This window comes from Poecilia reticulata, linkage group LG23 (assembly GCF_000633615.1).
Source record: "Poecilia reticulata strain Guanapo linkage group LG23, Guppy_female_1.0+MT, whole genome shotgun sequence".
Lineage (NCBI taxonomy): Eukaryota > Metazoa > Chordata > Actinopteri > Cyprinodontiformes > Poeciliidae > Poecilia > Poecilia reticulata.
In genome coordinates, this window is record NC_024353.1 from 10526023 (window position 1) to 10553523 (window position 27501).

The window sequence follows — 27501 nt, forward strand, 5'->3', positions numbered from 1 at the left end:
ATGCCATGAAGTGGGAGCGCAAACAGCGGGCCCAACTCTAACCCCGGCGGACGAATGGGAAGAGACACTGGCTTATCTCCAGAGACCATTCCATATCATAGCTTCTTAGCACTTTTCAGCTCTGATTTAATTCACACCAGGAAACGTGGGTCAGATGAGGGAGGGTGGGGGGGGAAGCATATGCCTCCCTCAGCTCACACACAGCAGGCTATATCCTCACCTCCAGCAGAAGCAGGCCTCTAAATATAGCCATGAAAATATACTGTGCCTTGGTAGGGAAAAAAAACAAAAAACACTCTTCCGTGCACATTGTACTGTTTAAAGACATGAGGAATCTTTGAGAAGAATCAGAATTATTTACTTTGCTTTTTGCAGGACTTGTCCTTATTGCATTTTAGTCAAAGTCTAAGTTTAGTCAGTCCGTGGATCACAAAAACACATGAATCATGTACTGATGCCATACAAAAGGCCATGTTTCAGTATAAAGATAACTATAAAAAAAAAGAAAAAAAAAAGACTAACCAAAAAAAAAAATCTTGACTAGATATTGCCTCAATTTGTTAACAAGTTGTGGATTTGTCATAACTTAATATAACGCCATACAAAAATATAAGTGCCCCTAAACCGTTTCAATTTCTACTCCTGTAGCAATTTATGCAATATAGGAGTCACGATATTAGTTAAATCGAGCCGGAGTTTACTAAAAATCAGTTCAACAATCACTAAAATCATATATAGGCACTCCAAGGTTTTCTGTCACCTTTTAACTTCTTTGAACCAACAGCTTGGAGCAACAACATTTCTATAAATCTTCTCTTTCTTCCAAGTTCATCTCGATCAACCTGCTAGCAGTTGCTATAAACTAATCAGTCATTATTAAGTTGTACACGGTTACTTATTTCACACTGATCTTTAAAGGTCGGAATAAAAACAACAAGAATAATAACGCCGCGTCTACATATTCTCTCAAAAAGACTGTGGCATCACAGTTTTTCTCCCTTCTGAAGGGTTTTCACTTTGTTCTCTGAGCTCGGTGTAAAAATAGTCTCTCGTTCTCTCTCCGTGTAGCGGCGGTGAAAAGCAGCACCGTAAATGATTTCTCAGAGTTTTGAGGCTCCAAATCACACTCGGTCGCAGGTGAGGATTCGCAGCTCGCACACGACGGGATTGTGTTATTTGCAAGTGTTTCCTGTGCTGTGTGATCAAATGTCTGGGAGACGCCGCCGTACCTTTCATCTCGTTTCTCTTAAGTTTAAGTGCTTCTCGGATGCTCGTAGCTTTACCACCAAAAACCTCACGCAGCACAAGTGAGATCTGACATTGAGATGTTGTTCTTCTTCTTTGCTATTGAAAACAAGTCGCTGCGATCGTGCGGTGTCTTGGAGCATTTTTAAGCATTTACCGGCCGCCATTTCTAATTGAACATCTCCAGCCTGGTGCTTGGACTAGGTCAATGTTTGAACCTACGGTTAATACTTTTACATACACGAGCAAAGGCTTCTATTATAGAAACTTAAAATGCTAAAATGTACCATTACAGCCTTTTTTTTTCAGTTTAACCGTTTTAGGCAAGATGGACCGATGTTGAGTTTTTCATATTAAAAGCTTCTAACCAGTTTAATAGCTATAGCAAAAATAAAGGGTCAAATCCTTACCGTGCTGATGATAACAGCAGTGTTTACCTTTATGTATGCCACTGACACACATGTTGATGTGTGAAGTAGTCAGTGCCCTATGCATTTGCATGACTATATTTGTTGTTTTGATCTGGTATGAGTCTATCCCAGAGGTTCTTAATATGCGCTTTCACCCCAGTTCCCCTTTTTTATTTGGCATTATAAATATCCTATTGCCTATTTGCAGCGTGTAAAACTAATAGCTGTCCCATCAACAGATTTTCCTCCATCTGAGCTGGGAGCTGTGTGCCCTATTGCCAGGCCTCCTAGCTGGGATTACAATTTTACCATTTTCCTTTCCCTAAAAACTTAATGGGTCATAAGATCCAAGTAACGGTCATTGCAAATTTTGGTTTTAAGGCGACAAAATGCAGAAAAGTTCGAGATTACTACCTTTGGAGGGCACTTTATGTACTTGCCCCTATAAGGGTTCACAGATCTCTAGACTGTACAAACAACCCATAACCCTAAAAACCCAGAGCACAACTTCTACTCGGGTTACAGTTTTCGGGGTTGCGGTAACAGCAGGCCGCCGACGGCTGTGATTTTATGACCAACAAGCTCTGCTGGGCTCCCACATCTCCCGCGTTGTTGCTCACTGAGGGTGCAATGTTACAGTAAGCAGCCACCTGGAGCCCAGCACCCGTCGGTGAAAACACGACCCCGTCTGTGGAGCACATACATACGTCCACGCGCACACACACACACACGCACGCACGCACGCACACACACACACGCACACCCCCCCACACACACACACACACACACACAAGTACGCACTCGTACTAGGCAGATGGCTGTCACAAACTGAGCTATCTGTCACAGGTTGAAAGCCCTCCTTTGGCAATGTGTCCCCTTCACACAGCCACCGACCAAGAAGCACTGCAGTTCACATGTCACGTCAAATGACACCCTCTTCTTTTGTCCAGATTATTTATTTATTTTTTTTCCTAATTACAAATGTCATTGATCTATGATTGTTGAGTACGAGTTGTGGGACAGCAAGAAAGGAAATGTTTCACAGGTGTAGGAACAAGGGGCACATGGGGGGAAAATGACTGCATGTGCGCTTAATTTGTGTAAGCATTAATATTTGTTATTTCAGCAAAAAAAGGGGACATTTCCATTCTAAAATGGGAAACAATGGATCATGAAAAGCTAAATATAGTGCACTCTTAGCAACTATTCATTACACACAAAACAATTGTGCCAAACAGTAGGAAGGTATATAAGTTTACATCTCATTGGACTGATCATGTCCATGAGCCCAGACATCTAATCCTAATCCCCAATTGAGGGTCCATTCTCTTTCAATTGATGATTTAATAATTGAAAGATTAAACAACAAAAAAAATGTGTTTGTATTTTAAGTTAAGTGTTCAGGGATTTTTCTGAGGAATACAACCACTAATTATTCAAAAAAAAATTCACTCATTGATTTATTTATGGGTTATTTTAGATATGGGTGCAGATCTAAAATATTGGAAAGGAGAGCAAGCTTGAAAAGATGAAATACATACGTGGAAGGCTACCTGACAGGTCATTTGGTGGCTTTTTCTAAGCAGCCAATAAAGGAATGCCATTTGCAGCCCTTGCCGATGATTGACTGAACCCCAAAGAGTGAAAATAACAAAAATTGTGGATATCATCGTCTGTGGTTGTGCTAGAATGTTTTCCACTGTGCATATTATTTGGTGTTTAAACTGCTAAAATATGCCGCTATAATCACTTTTAGAAAGTTTTAATTATTTGCAGATTTAGAGCTTTTATGGGCAACTGTGGTCCTGACTGCCCCAAAAACTGGGGTCCACCATACACAAAACTGAGAAACTAAAAGTGACAATCTTTATCCTCCCATAGAATTTGAGAAGGAAATCCTTTATGATCCATATGTTAGGATGGCGCATTCATGATGAAGTGGTAGTTTCCCTCCAAACACAGCGCTTTGGATGTCCGCCAAAAGGTTCAACTGGGATCTCTGCCGAGCAAAGAGTTCCCCTTCATAGTTTTTGAAAAACTCCTCATGAAATCCTTTCAACAATGACACCATTTCTTGAGGTTTGTGGGTTGTAACATGCGCAAAAGTCCAAGGGTTCAAATGGATCTGAACGCTTTTACCATCTAAAAAAACCACACGCCGACAGAGGCTTGAGAAGCTCCCGCCTAAGAGCCGTTTGCCCTTTTTCTGGCTCAAGTTAAGCTGCTGGAACAGTCGCTCAGCCTGTGGGAGTCGGAGCGAGGAGCAGTCTGTGCTGCGCCGAGCGCAACTGCAACACCTACGTCCGCTCTAATCCTTCTAAAAGAGGTGGTGCATGTGAGGTGAGCTGATAATTTCTGCTTTCCTGATTCACCCGATCCGCAGAGCATGAACAATGCCACGAGAGGTACGATTAACTCAGCAGCCTTGTTTACATGGTCCCAAAAAAAGCACGGCGACGTGTTTTCAACCAGAGTCTCTGGTAAACGCAACGACATTCAGCACTTGTGGCATGAGGAAACGCAGCAGCAGAATCGACAACATGGGGGGAGAAAAAAAAATGTAAGAAAATTTAAAAGTAATTTTCAAAATTACTTTTCACATAATCCCTGCCAGTAATACAACTGCCTTCTACCAAGGGTTGAAAAATTAATTAAAAACTACCAACATAGGAGAGTGTAAGGAGTAATTGGACTACTGTGAAATTCTTAATCACATCAAATTAGCAGCTAGTCAGTTAAAACGTGGACACAGCTGGACTTCCATCCCAATCTCACCATCAAAGGTGTTTTTTGAAGCTTTTGGAAAACCCCGACTCGATTTAAAATTGATGCCCTCCCTGCATTATATATGGCATAAACTAAAAAAAAACAAACAAAAAAAATAAGATAAATGCTGGAGATCAACCAGTTTAAATGAATCCCAACAATTCGGCAAAGAAAAGCAAATTTTCACAAATTACCTTTGGGGGAGTTTGTTTGCAATCCTTTTCAAAGTATAATTGCCCAATTTGATGATCAGTACTCCTTAAAAAAAAAAAAAAGGTCAACATAAGAGTGTGTGCATATGTTTGACTTTAAAGAGTGATTTCAATCAGACAGGTCTCTGTCATCTTGTTAGATGGTCTTTTACATTTTCGCTAGCATAATGAACTTTGCAGTCTTACGCTGATGATCTTTGATTTTATTAATCTGACATTTAGTGGAAAAGTAAGCTGAGGTCAGTGGAGCGGCTAATTGCATTCATGCGGCAATTAAGTTCTTTCATTTCCGTCATTATCTTAATATCATTATTATGGGGAGCTCGTACGCCAGTGGGGACTGACTGCTTGATGGATCAAGGAAAAAGGAAACATTAGAAACCAGATATGAAAAAGTCTGACAATGTAGACTGAAAGCTGCCACCGACACGGCGAGATGCGATAACCATTACATGATCTTTATTAGAGGGCAAGCGAAAATAGTTTTTTTAAAAACAACATCTTAAGAATATTCTGACACAGATGTTATCGTGTGTTTGAGTGTACGGCTTTGGCTTGTCAAGCAAACCAGAGGCAGGAAGGCTGATGTGGGAAAGATAAGGCAATAGGATTACACATCACAGCAGGATATAAAACAGCAGAGATTTACTGCACTGCAAAGCACAGTCAGGAGCACTATCTCACCAGCTCCTGTGTGTATATTGTTAGGGACTGCTGGGTCGTCAGAAACAAAAGATCTTTGCAAATGGAAATGATCCACTTATTAAAAAAAACCCCCAAAAAACAAAACGATTTGTTGTTTGTTCAGTGGGAAACAAAATTTTTCTTCCTTTCTGTCTGAAGGACAACCGATAACTTGGAGTTACTTTAGAATCCTTAGGAATAAAAAGTTGAATTCAAATAGCCAAAACCGGAAAGGCACGAGATAAAACGACTGGCAGGATTTAGTCACGTTCCAGCTGAACGGTCAAAAACAAAATCACAGCAGTCTCTTACATGCTGGGGTACATGCTAATGGCAAACGTACAGCAGTAAATAACCAAACCTGTTGTTGGGTCTCGGTCAGGTAGCCCAGCCAGGCAAATTGCATCATTCATACCAAATTCCCTTTCGAAAGAGAATGTAAGCAGCCATTTTCAGACACATTATACCCCATTTTATTCCCCATTTGAAACTAATATTTAACAACTGTAAGATCTTAAGTTACAAACATTTCAACCAGGATGAATGGTTACCTGAATCCTATAATTGTAAATCATTAATCATTTCAAAAATTGCTCCTCTTTTTTTCTGTGCGGCAGTGTGCAATTTCTATGCTCCCCAAAAACAGGGCTTAGTGCCGAGAACACTGATGAAAACCTTAATAATAGGGCTTTGTGTGTGTGTGTGTGTGTGTTTGTGTGTGTGTGTGCGTGAGTCGAGTTGCATTTGGGCACAGATGAAAGGGCAGGTCCGGGCCTCCTGGCTCGGTGGGAGATGCAGCGGGCTTTACTCTGATAACGGTCTGATGGGGAGACTGAGGAGGCTCTGAACCGCTGCTTCACTCACAGTGGAGGCCGGGCGGTTCAGAGACGCTGACGCAAATGCATCTGGAACTCACACGCCGACCGATTTTCATGCAGCATATAATGCAACGAGTAGTGTCTCGCGGATATTGAACCGATTCCATTCGAAGGGCAGAGTGCATATTAGGGAACGGACAATACTGACGTGAATACAACGGCTTGAACGAGATGCCAATTTCCTACCGTAGTGTAATTAATTTGTGAATCGTTTTACATTTTGACATAATTTAATCGTAGACCTTCAAATTACTTTGAGATTTTGTGACTGACCAACCAACGCAATATGGTTCATAATTGTACAAGCATAAGTAAAATAACTGAAGATTAACAATTTTAAATCAAATCTGAAGTGTGGAGTAAAAGTGCTTACTCCCTCTACGCCGATTCCCATAAAAAAAAATCCAGTGCAACCAGTTGCTTTCATAAGTTGCCTATTTAAATAATACTGCAATTGCAACGTTGCCCTCTATTTGGCAGCTTGCCTGTGTAGAGAAAATAAGTATTCCCATAGTATGATGCTTCTAACACCAGGTTTAGAACACAGGGGGAGTCCATTTTAAACTTTTAAGTTTTCCAATTGTGTAAAAGAAATTTTAAAAAAACTTTCAACTTTCACTTTAATTTTATATTATGTGCCACTTTGCACTGGTCTGTCAATCCTAATAAAGTCGATCAAAATGGTTGCAATATAACTAAATGTGGAAAAGCTCAAGGGTTTGCACGACAAAAGATCTTGGCCTGACCTGTGCACGTCTGATCTGTTGGGGCGTCCTTCGAGTGCAACTCTCAGGGGTCTTTTTGGTGACCATGGCACGGACACAGTGACACATCAGCAAAGCTCGTCGGGAACGACCGAACAATCGAGAAGAGGGCGAGCGACCGAGAAGCAAAATAGTCGGAGCAGCAGCTGCGCGCCCATGATTTATCACATCCTGTAATTTATGTTGAATCAAAACAAACCAATCAGGCACCACCCCACTCCTCCACACATCCCGTGGCAAAAGAAATAAAGACAGCGTTTCTAAATAAGTAGGGCATTAATTAACTCTGTACAAGGATGCAGTTTTTCCACGAGAGGACTTGAATGCGTTATCGTCTATTACTAGCCTTTCCTGCATTTGTTAGGCTCTCTCTTTTCTTCTTTTTTTTATCACACAGACCTCATTCTCTGTCTGTCTGCCTCTTTCATATTGAACCTGACACATGCTGGAGTCCCGGTGGATTTTCCTTTTTTGTTCAAACTGTCACAAAAGACGATGTAACCTTTAAAAGCCCTTTGGCTTGGTTTCTCACATAGACGTTAACAGTCCAATTCCCTGATTTGCAGTCTGAGGGCCAACATGAAATGTAGCATTTAAAAAAATTAACATCTACTCAAAAAACATGTAAAAAAAAAAAAAAAAGTAATGCAGCGTTGTACGTTTGATTTGCAATTTGGTTGCACAAAAGTCCGCTTTTGAGAAAAAGTCACTGCACAGACGTGAGCTAAAGAAAGCCACTTACTGCTCTACAGTATCTGTTATTGCTTCACTCATTTTTAAAATCTATATTTATGTCTGATGACTGGCTGCAGACTGCAGTCTTAAATGCACTGACGACGCTTTGAGGCATCCCAGCATGGGGTTCACCTTCATAGTGAGCAGATGAAGGCAGCTCATTCCGTTGACGTTTCTGACATCCAAACCCGGATTTCGTGCCCTTTGCCCCCGAGGCGTCGTCACGGTGCTTTTGGATCGACTCGGCTGTTGGCGGCTCCCGTATGAGTCCAAACGCAAACACCGAAATACGATCTGTGAATCTTTGATCTCTGTGGCGGGCGCATGCATCACCGCGGTTGTAATCGCGGTAAGAGAAGCACCTTGGAGGTGGAGAAAGCTGGGAGGAGGATGCAGGGGGGGGGAAGGGGAACAAAAAAAAAATAAGTTTTTTGGAATTCACCAGAGAAAGAGGAAAACCTTATTCATATACATGATTCAGAAGGGGAGTGGGCTAGATTTCTGGCTTTCATTTTTCTGCCAAAAAAACAAAAACACATTTCAACCAAAAATCAAATGATTACAGAAACATAAACCCACTGAAATCCTGTTATATTTTTCACTGAATGTCCACAAGAGTCAGAATACATAGATTTGACATTTGATGTTTTAATCTGAAATGTTCCAGCGTTATGCGGAGGCATCTCTTGTCTCTCTCTCTGTTGACATGAGGGGGGTGGGGTTGGGGCTGATTCACACACTGACAAACGCAAATGGGGTAAACCACATGCAAGGGAAAACAGACATCCAGCTGCCCCAGCTTGAAGCAACACTCACTTCCACACTTGCCGTTGAAAGCAGAATCAATACAGTCCGTGGAGGAAAACAGAAACTCACTGAGGAGACACGGATACAAGGATAGCAAGGCAGAGAGGCAACATTTACAGATTTAGGCCTGCAGATAAAATGAGAAATAGATTGCACATGCCAGCACAGATGTAGACAAGGAGGGGAAAAAAAAGATAGACACATAATTAAGCTTTTTTAATAATATGACTCGGTGCCAGGACTGTTTAATGGAGTTTATTTAGCTGATAGCAGCGAGGCAGCCAAGAATGTGTCCAGGTGGGAATGAGCACAGCTTCCGCATCCAGCTGTTTGCACCCCATTAAAATCAAAGGCTTCCATTATGTTTTCTGAGCACACCATGATTAAAACCCTTTTGCAAACATGCAAAACAATAATATGGGATGTTGGCTCAGCTTATGGTTGCCGTTTTCGGTTTGTTTCTGATCATCAAGCCATGGTTGATTTCTGTCGGGGAATCTAATGGAGGATGATATAGAACAGGGAACTGCAGCCTTTAGAATCCAAATAGGTATTTTTGCCCTTAGTTGAGATGAATAAAACGGTTTTTAAAGAGAAAAAAAAAGAAAAAAATCTTTGAATTTTTGATAAAAAAACTACTAACAAGACATTTTTGTAATTTTCTAATAGAACAACCATCATCATTTTTAGGTTTAAACCTTTTTTTTTTTTTAAAGGATGGCTACATTTTCTGATTGTACAAATGTGGAATTTATCAAATGTTCCTAATAGTAAAGAAAATAGGACCAAATTAAAATTACTGCTATTTTTAGTGTCATTCTGTTGTGAAAATTAAATGCAATCATTTAATCATTTGGTGAGACTGCAAGGACCCAGCAAGTCCCACATAGGATCTTTGAATCCAAAAGACGTCACAATGCCAACCCCTATAGAGAGTTCTGGAACTTTAGACCGGAGCAGGCTCAGGCTCACCCGAGCCCCCCTGTCAGAGAACTTTGGAGCAGGAAATTCAGACTGCGGCAAGAGTTTTGAAACTCCTTGAGGTTTCAGTACTTCCCACAGTAGTTTCTGGGGAAGCAAGTTAAAAGCACTCTAGGTACGGAAAGGCAGTTTTACAACGTCTCAACATAGCTTTTATTTTATTTATTTATAAAGTCCTATTGGCTGGGAGTAACATGGATAATTAGTTGACAGTTCCCTTACATTTTAAGAGAGGCATTATTCTGCTGCTGGTCTTGCATTTTAGCTGCTCTCCTTTTGTCAGAACACCCCACAAACATCCTCAGACGGTGAATATCCAGTCAGTGTTTGTGCTGGTCTCAGTGTGTTGAGTTTTAATGCTTTGTGCAGTGATGACGGCTGGATGATTTGGGGACTCTGGGACATGTCAGGTTTCTGTTGAGGGCTTTAAAGCTTTGCTCTGCAAGAGGAAACCCAGTCCCAACCACACACTCACGTCAATAACAGGGAAACTCGTATTTTGGGGGTTAGAAAACCTCAGAGGAATAGACAGAGAAATAAAACTATGCAAGTAGAAAAGAGTCAGGGAAGATTTTACAGTTCCCCCCCCCAAACACCTGCTTGTTAAAATGGTTGATTCATCGCTAATTTTCACACTTCTATGTTGCGCCGCTTTCTAGCCTGCTCAGGTTATAATTCCTTGAAACTAATCACGATTAGAAGTGACAGGAGACCATTGACCAAGTGCCAAGTGCAAATTGCAAAGTATTACATTTCGTTTAAAAAAAAAAAGAAAAGTGGTGTAAATTTAATAGAACGTGTTGAAAATCTGATTCCCAGCGTCTTCTAATACTCCGCCGTCTTCCCTTTGTTTCTGTCTCTATGAATTACGGAGAAAGCCACGGGCCTAGCAGCTCCAGCAAAGCACACTTTGGTAATAAATTTACAGCCAGTCTGTGCACCGGACCGCTACGCACACTCATCTGAATACCGCCTGCAGCCATTAACTGCATTTCTCCGTCTCTATCATTATACGCATCTCTCCTGTGTTTGACTCATTTGACCTCCAAATGTATTCCCACCATGACCGTTTCTACTTTTTTTTTTTTTTTTAATGCTCTCTGTCTGATTTGCGCGTTCATCACGTTACCCTTCAACGGCGAATAAGAAGCCGGTGTAACTTTAGCTTTTTTCTCGGGTTCTCTTTTCAGTGTTTACAGTAGAGGCTCACCCAAGCCTTGAAGCCTCTGGGGTCGGAATGCGGGGAAGCTGGGATTTACTTATCTTTATTTGTAGCCGCTGGCAGTGATGTGAGGGTTCAGATAGAGCACAGCAATGTTTGTGTCAGTGTAAATCAGAATCCATCCCGTTAAGGCTCTTGCAAGATTGTACCGCCTGAATACTGATTAAAAAAAACAACAACAACAAAAAACAGGTGGACTGACATGCATTATAAATGTGAAATTCATTTTGTGAATATCCATTTAGGGCCCTACTTGCTTCATGCCACTTATTGGAAATTGTATGTGCAGATATCATTCATCAATGTTTACTTATAATTTATGCTCAATAATTCAAACATGACAGCTTATATGTTGCCTTCCAGTGTCATTTAAATACAAAGGCTGGCGCGAGACAGTAAAGCGTCTATATTTGTAGTTGGAACTGCACTGGTGTTTTTGAACATCAGTTTATTTATGAGTGAAATATCAAAACTAAGGAAGTCATTGAACCAGCAATTGGAGTTGCATTGTTTGATTTATTCAGCTTCAGAGTAGTTCAGTTTTTTTGTTGTTGTTTTTTTTGCTTGAGTAACCAACTTCTCCCTTTGCCAGCTTGCGCCTCCATCTTGTTCTCATCTGTTGCCATTTAGTTGATTTCTGCCAATCGAGAACAGATTACAGTACACCAGCCATGAACAATTCAAGCTCTATGATCCACTAAATTCCAGCGCGTTTGAAATAGTAATTCAATCACACGTGCATAACTTACAGACGGAGAAATCCGTTTTTAAGGTCAGCCCAGGCTGGTTTGGAAAAGGTTTACTCCGTTAAAAATGAAATCCAGATTTGCACGTTCTACATTCTCTTGGTTTGGCTTTGTCGGAAATCAAAATTCAAAGTATTTTCTCACGGTGCTGCATATTGATCGGTTCAGCAGAACTAACGTGTGTTCCAGTTCACTGCAAGTTTCCTCTCTACAGAGATTTACAACTGACTGAACAGGAAAGCCAATGAGCGGACTCTACCTGAAAGCCATGATCCTCCACCAGCTCTCTTGGGCTCAGGAGATTCCCCCCTCCCCCTCTTTGCCCCTGTAATATAAGCCTTTGTACAGCCATAGGAAAACGATGATTGCCATACCAAGAGGCCGTGTTTAAATTAAAGAATTTAGCTCCATAGAGGACAAAATAAAAATTCTTCAACAGCAGATTCAGAGTTTCTCATGGATTCTAATCATCAAGTGAAATGTATACTGTAAAACCTATGAATGTTGTGTTTTTAGCTCCTTTTTATACTACGCCTGTTGTACATTTCACTTCCTCTCTTCTTTCCATTCATTCTTTTAGCTTCGTTTTTCCAGATATTCCACATAGAATGAGCCATTTTGTCTTCTCTCCTAAAACCAAAGCACTTATGTAAAAAACAAAACAAACAAAAAAAGAACTAACACTACACTTCCCCCACTTTTGTAGCTATACGGTTGCCAGGCAACACCATGAACATCTGCCCGCCTGCATCGACGCAATCTTTTTGTGACTTTAATTTAAACACTTCGGTACGTTTTTTTTTTTTTTTTTTAAACCACCTTCTTTCTCCTGTGTCTGCACCTCCAGGTTTCCTGATTTTACTCAACTCGGCCATTGCCGACTTGTACCGAACAATAAAAACAATACCAAACAGAGAAGTCTAAGAGGGGAACTGAGCGTTTTATGGACACCAGATGACAGTGTGGAGTTTCCCCAGCTGACTTCCTGGACGCAGTGTCTTGACAGGAACTTGAGGCTGCGTCCCTGTTTGGGTCCTCTTTGAAGTCCTGCCCTTTATAGCCACATTTTCATGTCTCTGCCAAGATTTGTCTGAACTGTACTGGCAGGAGCGACACGTTTTGGTATTTCAGCTGCTGGAAGCCAGGTGACTAAAAAGAAAACAGGGGCAGGGGAAAAAACGGGGAGCTAAACATTTTAAACATAGAATTTGCTGGAAGGTTTAATTTGCCACCGAGTGTCTTTCCACTGTTAAATGGGCTTACAAAAGGTTTCTACAATTTCCTCAATACTAAATGTTTATGAATCTCCATCTTCAGGGCCAAAAGCACAGTATGAGGTTGCCTAGTTAAAATCATTCCTTTTTTTTGAAACATTTACTGCTCCGCTTTCTTCGATTTATTTAAATAATGAATTTGAGAGTTCTCCGTAGTGAAGCATGAATAAGTGTAGCTCCATTACAATTTACGAACAAAATTCTTGATAGTAAAGTTTTCATGATTTCGCCCACAGAATTTGCTATAGGACAGTACAAGATACACTTTTCTGTCAAGCGGCAGTTTCACAACAGGACATTAATATGCTTTGAGGTAAATAAATTAAGTATTGCCAATGTGTGGTATCATGTACTTCCTATATCACACTTGAAGATGAAAGTAAGAGAAAAGTTCTGTCTCCATCTTTCTGTCTTCAGAGCTTCATCGCGAGTGATGACACAAAGGATCAAATTTAAATTTGTATTTTTTATCCAAGTAAAAAAAAAAAGTCTATGCCTTGTAATTGGGCTTTCTTGTGAAGATCAGACTGTGATAGAACGGTGGTTGTTGCATAAAAGAGAGCAATAACTTACTCTTAATTGCCTCCTGGTTGAGTGCAATCACTTGACATTAATTAACCTTTAAATCAACTGTAAGTCTACAGGTCCACATGCTACTGTCTAACAACATCCATCCATGTTATACTTGGGTTGTTTTTTTTTCCTGTATGAAAGTAGAATCTCCATTAAGATGTTTTTTATCACGTCCTTTTTACTGATAACACTAAATTTCACACTACATTTTAACACCTTCTGCAAATGTCAAATACTTGTACTAAGATGTTCGAAAAAAAAAAAATGTCTAAAATTTATTTTTGCACCGAGAGTCTTCCCTTAAAAGCGAACTGGAACAAATTGAATTTTAATATTCTCCAGCTTATTAACCATTTGGGTTGATAGACAGATGGCATATGTTTTCGTGTGGGTATGCACCAGAGACTCAAAGAGAACGGATGCGCATGGTAAGACTGGTAGAGGGGGAGAAAACAACAATGAAGCACAGTCATCCAGTGTGCCAAGCCAGAGAGATTCCCCAACAGATCTGCCTGCTTTATTAGCCTGTGGGCATAATGTCTCCTCTTGAAGAAACCCCATTGTCTGGATGGCTGCTGCCAGCTCTCAAACACACACACACAAATCAGTAGTCTTCATCACTGCCTGCAGAATGTGCTTTTATAAATGTTTGATGTCGTTTTAATATTATTTTATTTTTCTATCTTTTGTGCTAGTGAATTACTGACATCCACAATTTAGTTGATACCTGTGTGTAGATGAGTTTTTATTTTTTGCTAACCACTTACCAGTTGCATCAACTTTAACAGGAGTAGGTCCAGAAATCTTCATACCTGGCTACCAGAACTCGTTTCAAGTTACAGATAGCCAACCCTTTTCTGTGCTGGTTTGCATACTGGAAGCAGAGGGGATGAGAAGAACAGAGACAAATCTCCGTAATGGAAGAAGGGCTTTTATAGGAGACGGAATTGAAAAATGCCGTCGACAAATTGAACGCATTTCACGCCTGGAGCTTTTCGAATATCTGTTTGTGGAAATCTGCAACATGGGATATTAAAGTGGCAATTCCTTTTGATTTTCCTTTTTTTTTTTGGCAACTTTAGCAATAAACCTAACAATATGAGCAGGCCAAACTGTGAAACATCAAGTAGAACAAGTAAAACCACAAGCTACAAAAAAATGTAGCTTGTGTTTTTACTTGACGAACAAAGTGTGGTCAAAAATACAAGACACAAATTGCATTGTAAAATTTGTGACTAAAGATCCACATCTCTATTGTGGTGATGGCACCATCACACTGTGGGATTAATGGTGATTGGAATATTTATGGATCTAATTAATGGGGAGTCGTGAGAAACACTAGGAAAGACGGAAACAAAACACTTACCTAACATGTACATACATTAAAATGGCCTAGTCAAAACCCAGACCTAAATACATTTGAGACTCTAAAGTCTTGAAAAATTATGTTCACAGCTGGTTTAACTTCAGATTTGTTTGACCTTGTGCTATTTTGCATATAAATAAATAAATAAAAAGGGTAAAAAGGACTCAGACTCTACAACTGCAAATCACAGCGCTACTGCAAGTAAAAGTTGGTTCCAAGTATTAACTGTCTTGTGTAGTTTTAGAATTCCCCGCAACATTGTTAATTTCATAATGTCCTCCCCAGTGCAACAAAGTTTGTCTGTAATGTAGCAAAATGTAAAAAGATTAGGGTGTTGTGCGTTTCTGTGCACTCCCTGTAAATGGACAATTTGAGTTTTTAACATAAAATGTGAATTACATTAAGATGGTTCTTAAAGGCTTAATAATAGTGCAAACAATTACACATAGAAAGTGGCTGCAACACTTTGAGAGGGATATCCAAGTTTGTTAGGATAGCCAAAGAGCCATTACCAGCCAGACACTTTGTGTTTTTAATCTGCTTAATCAGATGCCTAGGTGATAATGCCATTACCCTGTTTTTGTGTTTGTGTGTGTTTGAGAGAGGGAGAGATAAAGAGAGAGAGAGAGAAAGCTTTTGGGCCTAAATGGATTTTTTTTCTCTCTCTAAATAATCTGATAAGTCTTATCTGGGGGTGCAAAATTCTTTCATGCAAATTATTCTCCTGGATCCTTCAGCAAATTTAGAGTATGGATTTTTTGTCCATGAAAGAGTCTCTTTCTAAAAACAATAACAGAGAGCTAACAGCAAAGTGTCCATTCAACTATGGCCAGGTTTAAGAAGTGATTCAACTCGTCATTAGATTGTATGGCTTGTAAACAATTCTGCAAACCGTTGCTCCGAAACAGACGGCGTCTCAGTTGAGGTTTAAACTTGTGATAAAGTGCTACTGCAGGTATTTCTCCGTTTTTCTTACTTTCTTGTCCTGAACATGGAGCCAAGTTAATTTTCTATTCCGTTTTACTGTCTTTGATCAAGCAAAATCCATCCTATCGATTGCTCTGAGGGTGCGGCGCGCACCTCGGCGAAGCCCAGAACAAAGGCCCTTTTACCCTCCATTCCTCTAGAGTCCTGTTAAAAGGTTAATGGATTGAGATTGAAGATGCAAAACACAAGGAAGCGAGAAAGAAACACACACACACACACACAAAAACAAGCAAAGATGAGAAGGTAATTACAGTGACAGGAGCGTAGCCTTGCTGTCTGATGAAGTGCTAAATCCTGTCAAAACAAAAAGTGAAATGAGGGGAAATAATAAGGGCTTCAGTGACTAGCAGTCTCCATTTAGGAGCGGGATGGGCAAATTAGATCTTTATTAACTAGCACTTTGCCGTTATTGTTATGGCGTTGGGGTGGACGTTTGATAAACGCAAATATAAATGTGAAATTATGAAGAGATTTCTGAAACTAATTTTATTGGGAAATCGTCCTCACAAAAACACACAGGTGCCTGTAACATTGGTTGTGGATAAACACCACCATGGCAACGAGGGTTGTTGCTATGATAGTGGGTTTGAGAACCGCTTAAAAAGTTTAGTTGATCAAGGTTTGCAAATTCTCGTGATATCCCAGAGCATTTTCATCAGTTGGGGTCTGTACTTTGGGTTAGTTCTATACCTCCATTTCTTTCTTTTTGTGTCATTTCATTGTAGATCCGCTGTCTTTTTTTTTTGTACCATTGCCCTGCTGATGAGGTGAGGTCAAGCAACCTTCAGCTATCAGAATACCTTGGTCAACTCAGTGACTGCAGGGTACTCAGGTTCTACGAGCCCCTGCAATCAGGGTTAAAGAGACGGGCTGTGAAGTTTGTACTGATTTTTTTTGTGCTTTGCTTTTGCCAAACCTTCCTATAAGCATTGCATAGAGTTCAGTCCAAAAGACCGTCTCTGAAGTCTTTACTTTGATGTTACTTTCTCATGCCACCAATTTATTTTAGAAAGAGGAGTCATCCATCCAAGCGTTTTCAATACTAGCCAAAACCTTTGTTATATAGCCTGTGCTAGTTGTGTTGCCCTTTTGATGATCTATGCATTTTGAAAAGGTCAAAAATGCGCAATCTACTGTTTGCCTGTTAAAACAGTTCGTGTTTGAAAACCTCTATAAACATAATGCAGATATCACTAAAAACGCCCACTTCCACAGACAGATTTTTACTTTCATACAGATTTTCAGTTCGTCATCATTTGTCCTTAGGAACAAATGTGTCGGCTTTAGTGTAAATTGGCTACTTGAAAGAACACTCCACTTAACGGATGCATAATTGTAGAAACTACAAAACACACACTGCTCATCAGTACTGCAAATGCTGCTAATCGTAAAAGATGAACTAAAGTAACCAAATGAGGGACTTTGATATCACTTTTCTTAAGGTCATTTGCGATGTTTGAAGTAGATTACAGGAAGAGGGCACACTCTGACATTTCAAAGGAAACTGCTTGCAGTCTTGAAAAGATCACCTCTGCTCATCTTTGCTTAATCTGTTCTCATCAACTTGCAGACACCAAAATTATTATTATTATCATTATCTATTTTATTTATTTATTTTTAGCTCCCCTCTCGCTGCAACAGGCTTAACCCAGCCGGTTTCAGCACACATAGCTCCAGGCTATGTCATTTATGAATTATTTAATAGAGAAGCATCGCAAACGAAATTAATATTCAGACATTTTCTATTATCGCCCGTCAGCTCCGTGTCTCACTCCCTGCTCTCTGCAGGGAGTGATTTGTATTCCTGTGGCATCAGGTTGGCCAGAGCTTGTGCCCACTGATGCAACACGCAGGGCATGCTGAACAAGGCCCGAACCGAGCCGCTCTGTTTTCCCCATTACTCCTACGTTGGTGATTTCTCCCTCGTTTTCCCTCCAACAACCCCTTTCTTCACCTCGCCAGAACCGCATAAACGTGCCTTTAAATACAACATCTGCTCGTTTATTCCTCAGCACCAGACTATGTTTGATTCCACTTTTTTGTTCTTGTTTTCCTCCTCTCCTCTCTCCTGTATCATTTCATATTTGCATCACACGCTCCATCCCATTAAACGTTTAAAGCCAGACAGACCGAGCAGCAGCGAGCATCGTTCACCCACTTCATAAATTATGCATCATAAAAACATCTCAGAGAATCCTTCTTGCTCCACTGCAGTGATAGAGACGGTGGCTCTTTGAATTTCAAACAGGATGGCGCCCCCTAGTGTCAAAGTGGGTTAAAGTGTGGGAGTCCCAGAGAACTTCAATACTTTTAAGCAACAGGGGATGATTTTAATCAGTGTGACACTAAGCAGCTTTTTTTTTTTTTTTTGCATTTAAGCAAGAGTATTTCACAGAGCCCAGTGTTGTATAATTTATTCTAAACCATGCATAAAATCTGGGATTTGCAGGTATTGCCGAGTGTGTTTCCCATTCGACTTCGCACTCTCCACACACCGTCACTGCACCCACTCAACACACCCCAGCTTCACACATTGTCTAATCAATTATTCAAGCTTGATGCTGCAACCAGACCAGCCCTTCTGTCCCTACACGCTGTGGCTCAAGGGCGTTAGAGTAGCCGCTGCTGCCGATGAGTGTGGTGATTCAGCGGTGCAACCTGAACAAAAAAAAAAAGTGACTTTAACTGCTGAAGAAATGGTGACTCTGTTGTGCACCTCTGAAAACTGTTATTGAATCTAATGCAAGGTACATGGATAAAACCATCAGATTTGGATTTTGCAAGCTACAGCACTTTATAGCTTTTTCCTCAGAGCTGGGAAGAACGCTGATGACAGTCCGGCCATGGGAACGGCAGCAAGGAGGCTGCATCTCCAGTGAGGTTTTCCACCTGTCAACTGGCAAGCTATTTTTGTCCTGTCCTAGAACCTCCCTGAACCCCAAACACAAAGTCAAATAAATGATAAAGGTGTTGCGTGAACGAATCCTTTAACTTATCTACAAACACCCTCTGATTTTCTACTCACTTCAATTTACCTGGAAAATGTATGGGGTTCCAAATACTCCACTCCATTCCAGCCTTATTTATAAAGCACTTTAAAAAAAACAACACAGTTGACCAAAGTGCTGTTCACCACAACCAGAAAGAAAACAAATACAGTAACTGTAAAAAACAATACTTCAAGCCGAGTTAAAAGCCAGTGAGAAAAACACACACACACACACACACGCACACACGCACACACACACACACACACACACACACACACACACACACACACACACACAGCAATGCCATGTATTGCTCATTACATGATGTTACTAAGTAGCCACCAAAGGTAATTGTCAAAGTTACATCTCATTAAAATGTCTTTTTTAAACGGTTAAGTGTGTGTGTGTGTGTGTGTGTGTGCGTGTGTGTGTGTCCATGTGCGTCTGTTAACAGTTCAGTGCCAATAGAAACACTAAGGGGAATAAATATTGCGCTAAATCAGAAATGTTTTGTTTTTTGATAACCCTTTATGGCTTTATCTCCCTTTATCTGCCTCCACCAAAACAATAAACGGCACTGCGTCACGCGCAAGCACACGCGATACTTTCCGGCCGTTCTCCTATTGGTCAGTGATGCCGGGAAAGCTCCTCGTGACATGTCTGCCGGTATAAAACCACAGAGCGGCCCTTCGATCGAGAAGCACTGGTGTATGAGAGGAAAATGTATCGTCTCGGCCAACAGTCTATCTCCAAGATCGCCTTCGATTTCTTTTTATCCACTGTGCCACGGGAACGTTTTCACTTTACTAGACAGTACAATAAAAGCTGGTCGTGTATTGGCTGATTTTTGATCAAATCTTTTATATTAAATTGCACGAAAATGCCAAGGAACAAGAAGAAGAACGGCAAGGGTGAGTAGCAGAGCGGCAGCTAGGCTGTGGCCTTGCGTCTGTGATGAGTTTGTATGATGGGAATTGTAGTTCTTTTAGTCTTCCGTACGTATTGCGTGGAATTGTACGTGTTTAACAATTGGAACTACAAACGTTGGAGCCCGGGCCTAGGTGCAAATAAAAGCTAGCTAAAAATTTTGACACAAAGCTTTGCTTTCTTCTAAAAAGTTTTAAAGTATATGACTTTATGCTAATCTTGGTTATAATGTTTACATTATTATGTTAGGTAAAACCTCTGTTTACACCGTGTTTAACAAGCTAGCATCAACCACTCCCTGTCCCAAACACGTTGCTGCCGTCAATAAGATTTAATTAAAAGCGTTTAGCACTTTTTAAAGCCTGCAAATTATTTTTACTGTTTTATCAGTTGCGTATATGGCGTTTAGTGTAAACAAAAACAAGAGAAGTCCAGCTCTGTGAGCTAAAAGCTTGTCATTTCTATCTTATTCGACTGTTAGCCAGATTTGTTTTACCGGTTCTTCATCATAAATATTTACTGACGTTACACACGTTTTTTTTAAAAAAATACTGTCTGTATTTTTTCCCCAATATTATCGGTTCTGGTGGCGTAGCAGCAGGAGGAGGACATTTTGTCCTCCGTATAGCGGGTCAGCGAAGAGGCGCCGCCCGGTTCCCAGAAATCAGCTGTGGTGTGGGAAAAGCCCTTGTCAACACACTGTAAACACATATTAACGTGTGACGTGATTAAGCTGATAATTTCTTTGAAAAATTATTAGCTAAAGTGCATTGTCTCGGCTTTGAACGTTTCCCTGGTATATTTGAGAAGCTTGCATTAGTAAAGCCAAACAAACATGTCGTCCTGAGGCGACTTCAGGTCACAGAGGAGCCTGTTGAGTTTGGTCTGGTCGGATTTCATTTTGGCTCCTACTTGCTGTCATTATACTTCCCGAAATTCCTCACCTGTACAAATGAGAGTCCTTCTCTAAAGGAAAAAAGATTAAGTTTTAAAGCATAACCCTACCCTGCTTCAAAGTATAAACAATTTCACCCGTTGGTTTAATAAAGTATATATCTAATGTATCATTTTAGCTCTATAATGACATTCTATTCTTATTTTTGGCTTTAGAATAAATATAAATGTTAAAGAGTAAGAGCTTGTGCAGGAGCTGCCTGCATGTTGTCATGCACTTTTCCCTAGATAGCCTTATAATACACACACCTTGTGTGGCTCATACATCAGTTCTGAGGTATTTACAAAAGAGTACAGTGGAAAAAGACAATCTATTGCATGATTCAATTACTTTTTATAGAAGACATAAATGCTCTCTTTATTTTTAACTGGAAAGCACAAAAAAACTTCAAAAGCTAAAATCTCACTTTATTCCGTAAATCTCAACAGCACATGCTCTGTTTAATGGATAGAATTTTAAAAAAAAAAGTTTATTGTAGCATTATTACATTGGCAATGTAATAATGTTGGTTATTTTTGTTTACTTCAAAAATCCGTATAAAATGTTGCTAAATTTAGGCATTTCGAAGTGTTCTTATTTCAGATAATGTTACACACTGCACTGAAAATGTGATCTGCTTGCAGCTTTGCAAATGTAAGTTTTAAAGCAGCTTTAACTGAAAAGTCACAGGTGGTGTTGAATTTGTTTTCCACTTCCATGTTTACTGCAACCGAAATACTTCCAAAAAGAGAAATGTCACTTTTTCTAAGCTTGTTGCATTGTTCCAGTCTGCTGACTAGACATGTGCAGAAACAGGCTTGGACACTGCTGTTAGTCTGTTGTCCACACATCTAGCATCTGGACCAACATTTAAAGTACATAGAAATAGTATGACTAAGTATTTCTGTTGATCAGTTTATGCCGATAACTGTACCAGATGACTTAAAGCTGTCGTCTCCGTATTTGGTCAAATGTGAAAGCTTGCTTCTTTTCTCAGCTGCAGTTAGACTTTATTTATTTATATTTGAGCTCTGTCTTCACGTTCAGTGGTCTGTTGAGCTGCCTCGACAACCTGTGTCTTTCCAATAGGCACACAGCTGCTTGAACTGCAGTCAGTTCACTCCGACTACCTTTGCCTACATGGCACCTGCAGGATAAGCCGTCCAAAGAACACAGCTGATTAGATAACAGTGGTGTTTGCTGCAGTACCTGCATGATGCCTGACTTGCATAAGGGATTTTGTCTGACATTTGTTCAGAACAAAGCTCCCGTCTTTTTTTTCTTAAATGAAATAAATGTTTTGCTTTCAGGGGGCCAGCATGGAGCTGTGCAGCCTTTCAGTGATGAGGACGCCTCCATCGAGACACTCAGTCATTGCAGCAGCTTCAGTGACGTCACAAGTGTAGCAGATGAAGGTAGGCTTGTATGTGTACAGCTGTCTATTCTTCAGAATGATTGGCAATCCTGATAAATATGTGTGTAAAACTCTGAAAATTTTTCTTTCCACTTGTTTGGCTTTACCTGAGTTTTTTCCCCCCTTTATCTCCCTCCTCTGTGTGTGCATTAAACTTTTTAATTATCAATCTGATTATAAATAAAAGCAATTTAAATTCTTGCAGCCATTTTCTATCTCAACACAAATCTGCTTTACTGGAATGCCATTTTCTCTCATCTTTCCCAATTTGAACAACATCTAGAAGAAAATTCCCTCTCTGCCATCATTTTTATTCTCCAGAGATTCAGCACGTTGTGGATTACAATTTAAAGCATAATAAGCTTTCAAATTATAGCTGGGTTTCTGAAAAATTGTAATTATGAGATCATGCTCTTTATTTTGAGGGATGGCATGCGTCCTTTCAAGGGCGCCAATAAGCGTGGAGGCTTCTGTAAATGTTAACTATGAATAATGTTACCATTTGTTTTACTATTTTTAGGTGGAGAAGCAAGTGAGGACACCGCCCAGGAGGATTTCCAGTATAAGCTGAAGGGGTTTATAGACAGCACTGTGGATAAGAGGTTAAAGCCCTATTGTATTTTTTTTATTTATTTTTTTACATTTGAGTGAGAACAGGTGATCCAGGAATCCTTTATGGACCACAAAACACTCTGGACTAGGCCTGTCACGATAACAAATTTTGCTGGACAATTAATTGTCTAAAAAATTATTGCGATAATATTGTTTCAAGACCTTTTGACACTGATTTAATGGAAATGACGCAACAATGCATGCAATTTTCTGCCATAGATGCACTTTATTTTCAAAAGAACACATAACACTGGAACTGATAAACTAAATAAACTTACCAAAAACAAAAATAAAATGGATTCTCAGTCTCCATTAACAAAAAACGTACTTGAATACAAACAACATAAAGCCAAAGTGGAAATAAATACTGCATTCAACCAAAAGAGTGCAGATTATGAAGTCTGTATACTATATTGCCCTTCGGTAATCACTAGATTTAAATAGAGAAGATGGGCACATCCGACTACATAATGCAATAATTCACACTACACCATTTTTTACCCCCATTTTCCCCTTACGACAATCTTAGATCGTTGGCTGTTCTAAGATTGTCGCTGGTGATTTCGTATCCAATCATCATGTAGTGTGATTTAGATCGTCGTGGCCGCTCTGATCTAAATCGGGTTTTCCCCGACTGGGAGCTTAATGCTGAATGTGACAGCCAATAAGAAAGCCTGGATTCTCCTCCGTGCTTTCTGAGGGGAAATTACCGAGGGGAATCCCAAACAGCTGACACGGTGCAACACGAAGTCCAGCAGACATTGGAGATGATATGTGGAAACAACATTTAACATTTATTCAACGTTTCGTGCAAAGAATATAGAAATGACAAGGGGAGGAGTTGGAGCCAAATTGCTACCGCAGTTGATAAACCCGGTAACCTTTCAGCTGTTCTTTGTTAACGTGACATAAATTATGATGATTTTCATTTAGTCAGGACTTTACGCTGACTCTAGCGTATCACATCCAACGCATCACAGGTAGATTCTAGTAAAGCATTGATTAATGCCTGATATTAAAATTAGTTAACTGGACCTGTAACCATTATTTTGTGCCCATGTGGCTGGACACCACAAGGCACGACGAACCCGATCGGACTGTTATACCTAGGATTTCTGTCGGCTAATGTGTCTCTCAGGTTTTGAAAATGGGCCGACAACTCGTGAAGTGTGCGCTGGACATTACACAAAGGAAATGAGGGAGGGAGGGTCAGTGGAGAGCACCGGAGTTGAGCCTTTTTTTATTCAGTGTCAAGAGAAAGGGGAAAAAAAGGCAAGAAGAGACGATAAAGCCGATAATTAAAATGAGGTCGATAGGTTTAATTTATCGTGCGATTAATTGATTTATCGTTTATTGCGACAGGCCTACTCTGGAACAATTTTATTTTATTAAATGATTACCTACGATTGTTGGATCATATCTTTTTCTTTTTTAAAAAAATCTACATTCCTCTCCCCGTTTAGTGCCAAGACGAGACAGGGGGCTCTGGACGGTCTCAAGACGGCAATGGCCACTCGGATCCTGTACGAGTTCATCTCGGAGCGAAGGATGACTATCACAGACAGCATTGAGCGTTGCCTCAAGAAAGGTATCGGCCTCGTTTCTACATCAGAGTCTCTGTTATCAGCAGACGCACAGGAAGTAGACGGCTTCTCTTCCTGTTGCCAGGTAAAGGTGAGGAGCAGAGGGCGGCGGCGTCTTTGGCGTGCTTGCTGTGTATTCAGTTGGGATCAGGAATAGAGAGCGAGGAGGTGTTCAAGACTCTAAAGCCCATCTTCAAAAACATCCTGGCAGATGGGTCAGCTAACATCCAAGCGAGACAAGCTGTAAGTCTGCATCTCCCTTCCTGCGTCAACATCTGAAATCTCAGAAATTCAACCGAAATCGGCATGTCTCTTTTAACAGGTGGCAACAAGTTTGGGGCTTTGCACGCTTGTTGCAGAGGATGACATCTTGGTGAGCAGCCCAATCCCTCGTGATGTTATTTTCAAAGTAAAATACACTCGCAAGTTCTAAATATTTTTTGCCCCCTCTGCTGCTTTAGGACGTGCAGGCGACCATGGAGTGCTTTGAGAGCCTGTTCACCCGGTCCTACGCCCGGGTGGACGGAACCTGTCCTTCCATCAGTCCGCAGATGAGCCAGCTGCATGTCAACGCCCTGCTGTCCTGGGCCCTGCTGCTCACAATCTGCTCGGCCAATCAGCTCAAAGGCGTCCTGAAAACGTGAGAATCTGACCGGTGGTGTCAACGTTGACTGTTCCGGTGCTGAAATGTTTGCTGGTTTGTTGCGCAGACACCTGCCCGGGCTGCAGCGGCTGCTGGAGAGCGACGACGTCAACATGAGGATCGCCGCTGGGGAGACGATTGCTTTGCTCTTCGAGCTAGCCAGGGACATCGATTCTGTAAGTTCACATCTGGGTTTATTTCCCCACCATGTTTTGGATACTAAAAAGTTTGATTTCTCAAGTACTTTTTTTTTGTACTTTATTCATTTGTATTTTTTTTAAATATGCAGGAATTTGAGTTTGACGAGTGGGAGGAACTGTGCAATAAGCTGAATGCTTTAGCTACCGACTGCAACAAGCACCGAGCCAAGACCGACAAGAGGAAGCAGAGGTCTGTGTTCAGGGACGTACTGAAAGCTGTTGAGGTGAGCATGAAAAAAAGATTCAAACAACACTCAAAAGGATGTCGGGTTGGCATGTGTGGCTGAAATATTTGAATTCATTTCCAGCAGGGGGACTTCCAATCGGAGACGATTCGCTTCGGAACCGAGCGCATGACCATCGACAGCTGGGTCAGAAAGAGGACCTATGATGCTTTCAGAGAGTTTGTGGGATCTGGGATGAACTACCACCTTCAGGTATTCCATTCTTTGTGTATTCAGAAGAATCTTGGTATCATTGTAAATATTTTTGCCCCCTTACAAAGTCCAGGACACCAAATTGCCTTCGAGAGTTTTTGTTAGATGAGGCTAAAATTAAACTTTCTGGCTTAGAGAGAAAACACTCATGGCAGCATCATGATAAGGAAATTGGTGAAAATGAATGAAGATGGCAGATTGAGCTAAAGGAAACTTATTTAAGGTTTCAAAACTTAAAACTAAAGGCAGAAGTTCATCTTTCAGCAGAACCTTGCTCCTAAAAATTCAACCAAAACTGAAGAGATGCACCACAACTCAAAAGAATTGCAGTGAAATGTGTTTCTACAGATTAAGCCACGCCACACTTCACATGTAAATTGTATTGAAACTTTTAGTGGTAATGTAAATGCATGATACTCCATTCCTCCAGGCCAACGAGTTCATCCGGGATGTGTTTGAACTGGGGCCGCCCATTTTGGTCGATTCAGCCACAATGAAGGCCATGAAAATCTCTCGCTTCGAAAGGGTAAATGCAACAACACGAGGTCTGGCTTGTCTATAACATTCAACCAAAACTAATTCCAAATCTTCCCATTTTAGCATCTCCACAACTCTGCTGCCTTCAAGGCTCGGACCAAGGCCAGAAGCAAGTTCAGAGACAAGAGGGTGGATGTGGGAGAATTTTAAGATTTTTTTCGTTTTCACTATTTGTTGAATTTGTTTACTCTTTTATGCCACTTTTAGGAGGAATTCAAAAAAAAAAAAAAAAAAAAATTGTGTCCTTTAGTGACCGTCCGTTCTGAAATTTGCATCAAATTCCCTCCTACACATTTAGAGTGTTTTCTGCTAGCTGACATGCTTTAATTTATCAGTAAAACATCTTGTTTGTCATTAACTTAGCCGTCGAGGATATTTAATATTTAAAATTGGATTTTGGACAGGCTGGTGGTGTACAGTTGAGTGTTTTTTTTGTCTTTTTGCTGTGTATTCATTTCTTTTCCAGAATATTTTTGGTAACTTATGGAAAATTTGACTTTAGTCTTGTACTGTAAAATTGATATCTACATTAAAATACAGACCTACCCTCTGAATTTATGTTACTCTGCTAAATAAGTTGCCATTATTTATGTTAAGTGACTAGTGTCTTTGGTAGTAGTTGTATGTTAAAGGGTGAAGAAATAAACAAAAAAAAAGTGCTTTTGTTATTCCTGGTGTTTTGTTGTGAAAAAAAACCTAATCTAATCTAATCCTCTTGGACATGTTGCATATGACCACTGTGTACACACAGGTCAGTTTTGTACATTAATTCACTCATATTTAAACTTTAAAAATAAAACACATTTTTTACATTGAATTTTAAAAATAGTTCATAATACAAAGTTAAAAGGCTTCATTTAAAAAGGGGTAATTGCTAATCTTTAAAGACATGGCATGGAGTTCCAGATTTAGACTTTTATTTCAACAATATGAGAAAACATTAAGAGGTGGTTTGACACTGGGGAAAAAATCATTTGTATGACTTTCTGATCATTCTCTTGACATACGTTTACCTTATTAGCCTTAAATTTGATTAATATATGATTATCACTTACTGACAGGACTATATCATTTAGGACCTTGATTCAATACAAATCCTCCCCAATCTGTACGGCCTCAGTAGATAAACATTGTCATTTGATTAGATCGTCCCTCTCCAACATCCAGGCAGATGGAGAAGACGTGATAAATCTTAATAGATTATTGTTGTTATTCAGAGTTCGTCAGAGTCCCATTGCGAACAGGTGGAAAATAATGTTCAATCATGAGTGATAAATGAGGATCAAATGAGAAGAGAGCTGACAAGATTCCTGCAGTTAATTGATGATTAGCCTAATTTCCAATATTCACTCACCTGAATTTAGAAGAACTTTATCTGTCTGAGATGTGTTGCTGCTGGCACACAAAGAAAAACCATGAAAGTGGTAGTGGCACGTATTCCAAAAAAAAAAAAAAAAAGTCCCTTTTTTCTATTTTAAGTGAGAAAAATAATTGGAAACAACCCAATGATTAGACATAGTTAAGATGTCTAACCCCAAATCCAATATGGCCATATCGAGCTTAAAACAAATAGA

The 27501-nt window shown here is 40.2% G+C and overlaps 2 protein-coding genes across 2 annotated transcripts in view; one reads left to right on the top strand and one right to left on the bottom strand.

The window, feature by feature from the left end:
- Positions 1 to 27501, bottom strand: part of dock4b (dedicator of cytokinesis 4b) — a 177383-nt gene that overhangs the window by 126133 nt on the left and 23749 nt on the right. The window lies entirely within an intron of this gene.
- On the top strand, positions 19321 to 26595 carry ifrd1 (interferon-related developmental regulator 1). Its single transcript, XM_008401051.2, has 12 exons — positions 19321 to 19551; positions 21812 to 21916; positions 22436 to 22517; positions 23991 to 24115; positions 24196 to 24353; positions 24433 to 24483; positions 24572 to 24750; positions 24821 to 24929; positions 25043 to 25177; positions 25262 to 25390; positions 25821 to 25916; positions 25991 to 26595. The coding sequence occupies exons 1-12, from the start codon at positions 19521 to 19523 to the stop codon at positions 26075 to 26077; spliced, it is 1287 nt and encodes a 428-aa protein (XP_008399273.1). The 5' UTR covers positions 19321 to 19520; the 3' UTR covers positions 26078 to 26595.

Coding starts and splice junctions, on each gene's coding strand:
- ifrd1 (XM_008401051.2), top strand. CDS start 19,521: ATGCCAAGGAACAAGAAGAAGAACGGCAAGG. Junction 24,484..24,571: donor TTGCAGAGGATGACATCTTG/GTGAGCAGCCCA, acceptor CTGCTGCTTTAG/GACGTGCAGGCGACCATGGA. Junction 25,917..25,990: donor AAATCTCTCGCTTCGAAAGG/GTAAATGCAACA, acceptor TTCCCATTTTAG/CATCTCCACAACTCTGCTGC.